The 12,397-nt window shown below is 34.1% G+C and overlaps 1 protein-coding gene across 13 annotated transcripts in view; it reads left to right on the top strand.

Annotated features, from left to right (window-relative positions):
• ANKS1B (ankyrin repeat and sterile alpha motif domain containing 1B) overlaps window positions 1-12,397 on the top strand; it is a 1,309,735-nt gene that overhangs the window by 205,005 nt on the left and 1,092,333 nt on the right. For all 13 annotated transcript variants that reach the window (XM_002752897.7, XM_009004424.5, XM_009004428.4 and 10 more), the window contains exons 6-8: window positions 416-517; window positions 4,062-4,175; window positions 6,604-6,770. In XM_002752897.7, coding sequence (XP_002752943.1) covers window positions 416-517; window positions 4,062-4,175; window positions 6,604-6,770 — 383 coding nt within the window. The remainder of the gene's footprint in view (window positions 1-415; window positions 518-4,061; window positions 4,176-6,603; window positions 6,771-12,397) is intronic.

Raw genomic sequence — 12,397 nt, 5'->3', positions numbered from 1 at the left:
ACTAAGTATTTTTACCTTATTATACAGAGTATATAAATCGCATGACCGTTATACTTTAGGAATTCACATTCTAAATCAATAATTTTTTTTTAGTGTAATAGTGTGCTGTTTAGTTAAGTAGTTATAACCCAAAGATGCCATAGAGTCCTGAAAAACAATCTTAAGCATTGGATCAGTGCCCTTTAAGAGTTAATTCATGATCAAGAATGTTCCTAATCTTTGGTAGCAAAAGGCCTCCCCTTCTTCCTTGGTAAAATCTTGCATGTGTTTGTGGTGTATGTAGAACTTAATTTTTTTAATAACATTTTTAGTTCTTGGTCTGTGTATGTTTCAAATTATAGCAGTTAGATACTGATAGTATCTTCTGAGGACACTTCAGCGGTGTACATCTAGTGGGTTTTTCTTTTTCTTTCAGGAATTGATGCCAACATAAAGGATAGCTTAGGCAGAACTGTTTTGGACATTCTGAAAGAACATCCATCTCAGAAATCTCTCCAGATTGCAACGCTCTTACAAGGTAAACGTATTGAATGATGGATGAGTTTGCCTTAAAGTCAAGATGAAATTGAAACTGTTGTAGTTTTCTTCTGAATTTTGAGTTAGTGTTTACTTTTGAACAAACTTAACTAGTTTTATTTTTTTCTGGTAGACTTTTAAACTAAATAATACCTTTTAATTTTTTATTTTTGTTTTTCAAATACTTGTTATTTTAAAGAAGTTAATGTATTTATTTACTCATTTGATATTAAAAATATTTTTAAAATTCTTGTTTATGTAGTAAATATGTAGTTATGAGCTGGAGGTTAATAACACTATAAACTAGTGATGATTAAGTATTAGCTCACATTTGAATAATACTTTCAGTGTTTTCAGGATTTGCTACTACTTTGTCTGGTTTCTATGACCCTATGTAGTAAGATAAGTCAGATATTTTACTTGTCACACATAAGGGAAACTGAGGCTCTGAGAGATTTGATTTGCTCAAATTCATGTATCTTAAATGGCAGAGCTTGTATCTAAATGTTGGATTAACAAAAATAACAAAAATAGTATTTAGCCACAAGAATACAGATTATTTCCTTCCTAATCCAATTTATAAAATAACTCAGTCTTACCAGCCTTTGTTTTTGGTAAAGGTCATTTAAGTACGTTTGTTGTTAGTGGCAGTTGTTAGCTCTATTGAAGGTTTGACAACTCTCTAGGTACGACTTTTGTTATTTGCAGCATTGCATACTTCTCCGTTTGAACTAAAACTTTTACAAAAAATTTAGATTTAAATGCTTTCCCTTCCTGTTTGGTGATTAGGCATGACATGCAGCATGTTACCTAAAAAACCCAGATGTTTTTTCTCTTCTTTCTAGTTAGCTCTTACCCTGTTCAGCAGTGATTATCTCCTACACTTGTTATGGATTGGCTGCAAGTATGACAAAGGAGGGTGCTGGGATAGGTTTTATTAGGTGTCAGTTGGGAAGTTGAAGAACAGCATTGTTCTGCAGGGAGATAAATGAATTGAAACCAAGTCAGGCAGGGAACATGTAGATACAGGAGTCAAGAAAGGCCACAGAGGAGTAAAAAGAACAGATGCACTGTATGTGGCCATTATGCTTTCTTCTCTATTTCCAAAACATCAAAACATTTCAGGGAAGTTCGGGCCCCTAGAATTTTCTTATCAATAAAGAAGTTAATTGTAAGTCAAATAAATCCATACAGAGCTGGATCAGAGAAAGATCCAACCACAGCCTTTTATATAAATTAAAATTAAATTGAATAAAAGCTAAAAAAAAAAAAAGAGTGGCATATACTATTTTTATCAGTCTTCCCCCTCTAGGCACTTTATATTTCATATTGGACTTTTGGCTGTCACTGAACTTTTTTTTTTTTTGAGATGGAGTGTTGCTCTTGTCAGCCAGGCTAGAGTGCAGCGGTGCGATCTCGGCTCACTGGAACCTCTACCTCCTGGGTTCAAGTGATTCTCTTGCCTCAGCCTCAAAAGTAGCTGGGATTACAGATGCTTGCCACCATGTCCAGCTAATTTTTGTATTTTTAGTAGAGAGGGGGTTTCACCATGTTGGCCAGGCTGGTCTCAAACTCCTGACCTCAGGTGATCTGCCTGCCTCGGCCTCTCAAAGTGCTGGGATTACAGGCATGAGCCACTGCACCCAGCCTCTCACTGAACTTTTAAAAACTGAAGCATGTGCATAATATGTCTTTTGGGAAAAGCAAAATAAATATTACCTACTAGAAAAGGGGATGTGACATAATAATGGACTTTTAAAAAATTTACTGCATTGGTTTATCTAAGATGAAATATTGTTATATAGGAGTAACTATCTTTCTTCTCCTAAATGGTCGAGATTTATTAGGTATGTCAGTTTGTGATAGGGATATGGGACATCTTTGAAGTTTTCTAATTACTGGCAAATTTCAGAATGTGAACACATCATCTCTGTTATTTGCAATCCTGGATTTCCCTGGTAGAAACTATTTGAATGGTATGAGGACATACTTTATTGGTATGAGAGTACAAATTTTCTTAATTATATTTTAAGAAAAAGGTGCATCCTGAATAACGAAGTATAAGCAAATGATTGGTATGAAAAGGGATCTATTAATTTAATCTTTATACAGAGGCTATAAACTAGCCACTTGTGGGCTGAACACTTTGGTAGACAGCAGACATGGTTCGTTTATATCACATATTTTGGGCCTACATTGTGTTTCTATAAAATTTGAATTAGTTAACATTTAAAAATCTAGAATATGGCTGGGCACAGTGGCTCACACCTGTAATCCCAGTGCTTTGGGAGACTGAGGTGGGTGATTTTGAGGCCAGGAGTTCAAGACCAGCCTAGCCAACATGGCAAAATCCTGTGTCTACTAAAAATACAAAAAAATTTAGCCAGGCATGGTGGCACATGCCTGTAGTCCCATCTACTTGGAGGGCTGAGGCAGGAGAATCGCATGAACCTGGGAGGCAGAGGTTGCAGTGAGCTGAGATCACGCCACTGCACTCCAGCCTGGGTGACAGAGTGAGACTCCATCTCAAAAAAAAAAAATCATCTAGAATTTTAGCTCAAACTCTGGAGCTTTGGTTTCTCAAAAAGTTTTGTTTCGTTTCAGGGATGAACTTTACATTGGTCATTAGTTCTCTGGTTAAACATGGTCTGTGAGTCTGAATATCGGTGAACATTTATGTCTACAGTCAGATGCTGTTTTCTTTATGATGAAGAGAAAAGTGATATGTTTTCTTACCTTATACTTATTGGCTTTGCCACTCATTAGCTGAATGAACACAGACAAGTTAATAATACTCCTCCTTTACTTGTAATCTTTAAAACTTAGTGCATGTGTCATAGTTTTGTAAGGATTAGATGAGTCAATTTATAGAATATACTTAGAATAATGCTGGGTCCATAATAAGCAATATTTAAGTTTAAGGTGCTATTCCTAATATTATATTTTATCCACACTAGAAAAATGAAAGATAGGCTGAGTATAGAACATTACTTCAAGAATAATGGCAATGAACATTATTTCTTTGTGGAAATAAAGTTAATATGCAAATTATGCTTATCTTACAAGATTATAGCACCATTTTAAAATAAACTTATTCCATTTCATTCATTTATGTTACCTGGCTTGTGGTTGTTTCCATATGAACTCAACATTCCTATTTTAGTGATAAAATCTGTTTAAATCATCTTTCAGATAGTTTAAAATCTTCAGATGGAAAATATTTAAGGAGACCAAGGAGTTTATTGTATCTTCAATAGCAGAATTTATTTTTAAGGAAAGAATGTGTTAAGTTTCGTTTTTGGAAGAAAGGAGTTCAAGAGATTCTCCCAAAGAATTGAGTGTCTTTTTTAAAATTAAAAATTTTAAGTAAATAACTCATCATGACATTCTTTTGCATGTTTGGTTGTTTTGAAGTCCTTTTGAAAACTTAGGATATATTTAGGATAAAGGAAAATAAATGAAAAACTGATCACCAGAAGTAAAACATAAAATTTATTGATTTTAAACGAATTCAAGTATGTAATCTCAAAATTGTATACATACAGAGTATTTAGAAGGCATGGGAAGATCTACAGTTCTTGAAGAGCCTGTACAGGAAGATGCAACACAGGAAACACACATTTCATCTCCTGTCGAGTCTCCTTCCCAAAAGACCAAAAGTGAGTGCCTCATTACAAAGCCCTGGAAACTATACTAGACTCGTATGTACAGTTGTGAAAATTTCAAGTCTAATAGGTTATATCCTGTACTCTATATTTTATCCATTTATAAGAGCACCTGTTGTTGGTTAGGGCTTCTCAGTCCTGAGATACAGTAGTGAGCAAAGCAGAAAATTATCCCTGCTATAGTGAAGCTTATATAAATATGTTTTTTTCTTAAATGTGTTTTTCCCCAGCTTTATTGAGGTATACCTGGCAAATAAAAATTGTATATATTTACAGTGTACAACTTGATATATACATTTTGGAATAATTTCCAGAATCAAGCTAATTTTCTTACCCATCATCTCACATAGCATGGTGGTTGTTTTTTGTTTTTTTGGTGGAGAGAGCACTTAAGATCAACTCTCTTAGCAAGTTTCAGGTATACAATAGAATATTATTAACTATAGTCACCATGCTGTACTTTAAATCTCTAGAATTTATTAATCCCCCATGACTAAAACTTTGTACCTTTGATCAACGCTTTCCCATCTCCTTTACTCCTCAGCCCCTGGCAATCACCATTCTACTCTCTGTTTATGACTTTGACTTTTTTAGATTCCACATGTAAGTGAATCATGCAGTATTTGTCTTTCTGTGCCTGGTTCATTTCACTTAGCATTATGTCCTCTAGGTTCATCTATGTTGTTACAAATGGTAGGATCTTTTTTCTTAAGGCTGAATAATAGTCTATTATTTGTGTAGTGTGTATATGAATGTATATACACATTACATTTTCTTTATCCATTTATCTGACAGTGGATACGTAAGTTGTTTTCATGTCTTGGCTGTTCAAAATAATTCTGCAGTGAACAGAAGGGTGCAGCTATCTCTTCGAGATACTGGTTTCATTTTCCTTAAATAAGCACCCCAAAGTGTGAACCCTGAATCATATGGTAATTCTATTTTTAATTTTTTGAGGAATCTTCATACTGTTTTCCATAGTGGCTATACCATTTTACATTCCCACTGACAGCATACACGGTTCCCTTTCGCCACATCCTTAGCAACACCTCCTATCTTTTGTCTTTTTAAGAATAGCCATTTTAATAGGTGTGAGGTGATAACCACCTGTGGTTTTGATTTATATTTCCCTGATGATTAGTGATGCTGAGCACTTTTCCATATACTTTGGGCCATTTATGTGCTTTTTTGAAGAAATGTCTATTCAGGTTCTTAGCACATTTTGAAATTAGGATATTTGTGTTTTTGCTATTGTGTTATGTGAATTCCTTATGTGTTTTGGGTATTAACCCATTACAAGATCTATGGTTTGCAAATATTTTCTCCCATTCTTTGAGTTACCTTTTTAGTCTGTTGTTTCATTTGCAGTGGAGAAGCTTTTTAGTTTGATGGAATCCCATGTGTTCATTTTTGCTTTTGTTCGTATCCAAAAAATCGCTGTCCAAACCAACATGAAGTTTTTTCCCTATGTTTTCTTTTAGGAGTTTTATATTTTCAGGTGTTAATTTTCTAGTTTTTATCTCATTTTTTACATAGGTTATGAGATAAGCGTCATATTTCATTCTTGCATGTGGACATTCACTTTCCCAACACTATTTATTGAACAGACCATCTTTTCCACATTTGTGTTCTTGGAACCCTTGTGAAGAGCTAAAGTAATCAAAACAGGCATGAAAACAGACATATATACCAATAAAACAGAATAGAGACCAGAAATAAATTCATGTATCTATAGTCAGCTGATCTGAAATGTGTTTTTAAGTCAGAATAAAAATATTAAAATCTGGATTGTAACTGCTAGAAATTTTTTTCAGAATAAATTGTAGGTTTAAGGAACCTTTCTGAGACTGTTTAGAAATGTACATATTTACATATAATTTACAAAATCTTCATGTTTGACAGATGATGCATATTATTTGTTTCTTCTGTGTTTTTGCTCTATATCATATACCATAATTCTTAATGTAATGATTACCTATATCATTATTTGTTTAAATAATTTGTACTATTTCTATTTCTGTTTATTGAACCTGGAAAGAAGGTTCTCAGCACCATTTCAAATTTGCTGATGAATTCTGTCAGTGAAGTAAAGTACCAAGAAAAGATTATAGAAATGAAATCCTATAATAAATGAAACTTTGTGAATTGGAATTTCAGATTCTTTTATGTACTATATATATATAATCTTGCAATAATTATTTATATTTTGAAAATGAAGGAAAATAGGCAGAATTATGATCTCTTTTGTCTATTAATATTGTTCTAATTATAGTTGAGTACCTTGTTTTTAGCAGAATAGTGTCTGACTGCCTAATCTTGTTATATTTTGAGTTCTATCACCATAGCAATCATATTTTTATTGCTTAACATTAAGTTTTAGCAATAGCCTTTCTTGAAACTTCTGAAAAAATTATTCTCATAGGTGAAACCGTTACTGGAGAATTATCAAAACTCTTGGATGAAATAAAACTCTGTCAAGAAAAGGATTATTCATTTGAAGACTTGTGCCACACAATATCAGACCACTACTTAGATAATTTGAGCAAGATTTCAGAGGAAGAACTTGGGAAAAATGGAAGCCAGAGTGTAGTAAGTAAGGTGGGGGGAATGAAGACAATGTGTCTGTCTTTGCCAGTTCAGTATGTACACCTAAGAGGCATCAGATGTGGTGCATTATCAGATTCTGCCAGTATAAGATGTCAGTTTTTTTAATTGTTCTTTTTTCCTGATGTTCTTTCGGGTTTTCTTCTCAGTGCATCTGTAGGGGAAGGAGTGCTTTGAGACATCACTTGACAATCTCTCTACATTTAGACTCTTTCTTAAAACACATGGATTTTTAGTTTTGTTGTTGTTGTTGTTATATTCCATTACTTGGCATAATGATGTTGGTTCCCAAAGAAAGACAGAAATCTTCATTTTGACTGTCTCCCCATTTTCTCTATGAACTCAGTCTTGTCTCCCCCATTTTCTCTGTGAACTAAATCTAACACCATCTTAAAGAAGATAAACAGAGCGGAGCCACATGTATAGTTTCCTCACCTACTCCTTAAGTCATAGTAGGAGAGAATGTGGGAAGTTCAGTCTGCATATTTTTATAATATTATGCAAATCCCAGGAGGGTTCTCTTTGATAAGCTCAGAATCTAAAGCGTGAGTTAATTCCTGTGACAATCCGTTATTATAGTGTTCTTTGAAAATATTGTCATATAAAATATTAAAGGTTATATGAGGCAGAAAAGCAGATGATATAGTTGAGTAAGAGCAAGTGGTTCTATTTATTAGGAATAACAGAGTTAACAAAGAGGAAAGAGGGGAGATAAGATTAGAAGGATAGATTGAGGTCAGGCCATGGGTGATTCTCTCTCATTTGGATTTTTATATTAATAAAATAGCAAGAAAAACTATAGCGAGTAAATCAGTTTAATATTAAGATTTATAAACCGGGGCCGGGCGCAGTGGCTCATGCCTGTAATCCCAGCACTTTGGGAGGCTGAGGCGGGTGGATCACAAGCTCAGGAGATCAAGACCATCCTGGTCAACATGATGAAACCCCGTCTCTACTAAAAATACAAAAATTAGCTGGGCATGGTGGCGTGTGCCTGTAATCCCAGCTACTCAGGATGCTGAGGCAGGAGAATTGCCTGAACCCAGGAGGCGGAGGTTGCGGTGAGCCGAGATTGCACCATTGCACTCCAGTCTGGGTAACAAGAGCGAAACCTCGTCTCAAAAAAAAAAAAAAAAAGAAGACTTATAAACCTACTTTTTGTCCTTTAGAAGAAGGATTTATAGTATGTACTGATATAAAAGGAAATATATTATTCTGATAAGGAATCTTTACTTTTAGAACTTAATTTTGTTACAGATATATCATACTTTATTCAAAAGTAATAGAGTAAACTGTGTTAAGTATGTCATATTATTTGTGAATACTGAAAAGAAAATTCCTAAGTATAGTGGCTGTCCATTATGAGGACATTTACTTAATTTAGTTACTTAAAGTGAGCTGTGACACTGTTTCCTGGGATAGCACTTGCTAATCTGATTCCATAGCTAGTCCTACCTCCTAGGCCTGCTTTTTTTGGTTTCATATTGTTTTCTGGCTTCACTCTTTTTTGTAAAAACATCCTATTAGCCTCAATAAAAATTCTTTATGAATAATTATGAACAGTTGTATATGTACTGGAGTAAATACCTGTAGGTTTTACCAAATGAAATTTTTATGTTAATGAAATATTTATAATAGTAACTTTAATGTTGTGACAAAATCGTTTGTTCAAAAACCTGAAACAGATATATGCTATCTCCAGATTACCAGTCAGTTACATTTTAATATTTCCTTGAAAGTTAGTTAGAACTTAAAACATATTTGTTCTATATAAACAATACATAGTGCATTTTTAGATCCATCCTTAGATTTATATAAACTGGCAGCTTGTGGCCTACTTCTAAAACCACAGATATTCTGATAGCCCTAATTCTTGATTATTTATAAATTATATAAAGAGACTACATTTCTAGTAATATTTGATGTGAATTATGAGACCTACACAATGAAAGAAATTCAAATTGAGTAGAGAGTAAGTATAAAACAGAAGCTCTAATTATTTTTGTTTACTCAATGAATATCTTGTATTCCCTGGGGTCTGTAAGTGCTGCTTGGAGACCATGATTCAAACTTCTCTCTTTCAGGACATGATGGCAAAGGCTTTTGATGTTAGGAGAGTGACAATAGTTTGGGGAAAAGATGTTCAATTTTTTTTTTTTTTGTAAACCAAAGACTATATTGTGAGAGTGGCAAGAAAGAGATTAATGCTCTTAAATTGAGCGTTAAGTTTTTGATATATGAGCGCATGTTTTTCTAATACCACTCTGTTCCTGTGACAAACCTTTACAGTAGTGTTCTTTGAAAATATTTCCCTTTAAAATATTAAATATTATGTGGGGGCAGAAAAGCAAATGGTATAGATGAGTAAGACCAAGTAATTCTGTTTATTTAGAAGAATAGAGTTTTCAAAAGGGAAAGATGAGAGAGATTAGAAGTCTAGTTTGAGGTCAGGCCATGGATGATTTTGAATGTCAGACTAAGAATTTTGGTATTTATTTTTTGGGAAATGATAAAAATCTAAAGGATTTGGGATAGATAAAAGACATCATTGGAACTGACCTTTCAGAAGATGAATCTTACAGAAACCTGTTATCGAATGTTTAAAAAGTATCAAATTACTTTGACCCGTCTCTGTAGCCTGTGTTTTATTTGCGTTCCTTCCCTGTTTTGTTGAGTATTTGTTTCTATTCATCAAAAATGTTTTTTCCAGAATATTGCTTCAATTATACTTTCCACATGATGCAAAAAGTTTATTCAAGTATAGATCACCTAATATTGGTCACTTAATATAGATAATTGTTATCATGTTTTGAGTTGTGAAATTTATAATAGACATAGTTCTTGATTTCAAGTGATTCAAAACACCTGTCTTAAGGAGACTTCAGTCATAGTGTGTAGACTATAATTGAAGACTAACATATAAGACAATGAATAAGAACTGACACTTACTAGATTTTTGCTATTTGCTGCTCTAATGCTTTACATGATTTAAGTCACTTATTAAGTAATCCTAACAATATGGATTAAAGAAATGACTTAACTGCCAAATGCCAGAGTAATGATTCAAACTCTGAGCCAATGTTTTTAACTTTCAGCCATATTTCTCATAGTATGCTACCTGTGGCCAAAGGAATTTTTAAAAGGAAGAGATCAGTGAATATATATATTTTTTGAGACAAAGTCTCACTGTGTTGCCCAGGCTGGAGTGCAGTGGCATGATCTTGGCTCACTGTAACCTCCGACTCCCGGGTTCAAGCAATTCTCCTGCCTCAGCCTCCCAAGTAGCTGGGACTACAGGCACCTGCCACCCTGGTGGGCTAATTTTTGTATTTTTTTTTTTTTTAAGCAGAGATGGGGTTTCACTATGTTGGCCAGGCTGGTCTTGAACTCCTGACCACATGATCTATCTACCTCAGCTTCCCAAAGTGCTGGGATTTCAGGCTTGAGCCACCATGCCGGAGAGCAGTTAATATTTATAGATATTAACTGAAGGCTTTGTGGAGGTAGGGAGAGACTAAGCTGGGTCCTGGCAAAAGGGGAGCTGTGCTTTTATTTTTGTTGCAATAAATGATTGAGAAAGGATTCCAGCCTGAAGAAACAGTATATGCTAAAGCACAGAGGTGAGAATTAGTGTATAATTTGAGAATGATTTATGATGAGAGTTTATTTTGGAAAGTAGTAGGAAATAAAGTTGGATAAGTAGTGATAATACCTAAATTTGTGGAACACTTTACTTGTATTAACTGATTTAATCCTCACAATAACCCTATGAAAAGGATAGTATTATTTCTCCACACAGAAAGCTTTTATGACTCTCCCAGGTTCGTACAGTAATAACAGAGCTAAAAACACAGGCATTCTTGAGCTGGAGCCATAACCCCTTGCCACTCAACTGCACCTGCAGAGAACAAAGGCAGCTAAGTAGGTTGGGAAGCTAGTCAGAAGTTTAAAATTGATGGTGAGAATAAACTCTTGATTAGGGGAGTTCTCATGAGGGTGACATTTTTGGAAAATAAAAGTGGTGATTGTATATTGGATGATCTGGGGAGAGGCTCAAAAAATGGTTCTCAGCTATAGCTGCACATTAGATTTACCTAGAGAGGCTCTAAAAATAAATACTGTTGCCCTCAGATACCAGTTCAGACCAACTAAATCAAAATCATTTTGTGTAGCTCTGAGCATTGTTCCTGGAAAAGCTTCTCAGGTTATTCTAATATATGCATACTGTTTGTCTTGAGAACCAAAAATCGGCCAAGATCTTGCTGAGGTAATTCAGGTCTGAGTTGATGAGTCAGAACTGAGGTCTTGATAACACCAGGAAACTAGAATTTTTTGAGATAGAACAAATCTCGTAGATCTTAATGTCCAGCTTACTGCTCTAATTCCTCAGCCCAGTATAAGAGCTTATAAAAGTGTCTTGAATTAGGAATTATCTATGCTGTAACAAATTAGCATAGATTGGGTGACTTGAAAAAAAAACCAGCATTTATTTCTCATAGTTCTGGAATCTTAGAAGCCCAAGATCAAGGTGTCTAGCAGAGCTGGTATCTGGTGAGGGCCTGCTTCCTGGTTTGCCGAGGGCTATCTTCAGGTTGTATCTTCATGTGGCAAAGAACAGAGGGGAAAAGCAGGCTCTCCTGACGTTTTTTTAAAATATGAACACAATAGCACCATCATAAGAGATTATCATCTGATGACCTCCCAACACCCCTTTCCTAATACCATCACATGAGGGGTTAGGATTTCAACATACAAACTTAAGGTGGGGACACCAATGTCAGGTCCATAGCAGGGAGGCTTTCAGTTTATCATCAAGAAAAATCCAAACCACAGTCACACCACAGTCCTCAATTATAACATTTCTATGTTATATTGAAAAAATAAATGTGGAAAACATTTCTGTATGTCTGTTATTTTATATTACTGGCTAAATGGTGAGCATTTGGGTTCAGTTAAAATTTAATTTCATTGGATATGAAACATCTAACTTGCTAATTGTAATATGGCAGGTAATTCCAAAAGTAATTTAGGGGAAAGAAAAATGTAAGGAAATATGTTTTGTAGCATCCATATTATTAAAAATGTATTTTACAAATTATTAATTATGTGGCTTGAGTTTTGGAAGTATTTTACCTATTCCTAGTTCAGTGTAGCTTTTATTGTCTCGTTTCTTCCAATAGAGGGCACTCTGATTCAGTAATTTAATACAAAACCAACCATCTTATGTAAGAACTTTTATTTTTGAATCGGAGATTATTATTTTTATTCAAATATTAGCTGTAATGTAGTAGTTTGAACACTTTTACTAACATAAGTTAAAAATTAAATTCTTATGATTGAATGTATTCAATTGGAGGTTTTGCATGTAATATAAAGGCTAGCTCAAATTAAAATTACATTTTGTCTTGCATACATTTTAATTCAAAAGTCAGTCTGTTTTATATACTCTTACAATATACGTATGAAACCATTTTCTAAGTTGAATTAGGACATTATATAATCTAGAATGTAAATTTTGAAGAAATACAAATATCCTAACATTCTTTAACAACCCATAAAATTTAGGTTTTCGAAAGAATGTAAAATAATCTGAAAAAATTTTCTGTTCTCTT

This window comes from Callithrix jacchus, chromosome 9, assembly GCF_049354715.1.
Source record: "Callithrix jacchus isolate 240 chromosome 9, calJac240_pri, whole genome shotgun sequence".
Taxonomy (NCBI): Eukaryota; Metazoa; Chordata; class Mammalia; order Primates; family Cebidae; genus Callithrix; species Callithrix jacchus.
This window is presented reverse-complemented; position numbering and strand designations above follow the sequence as displayed.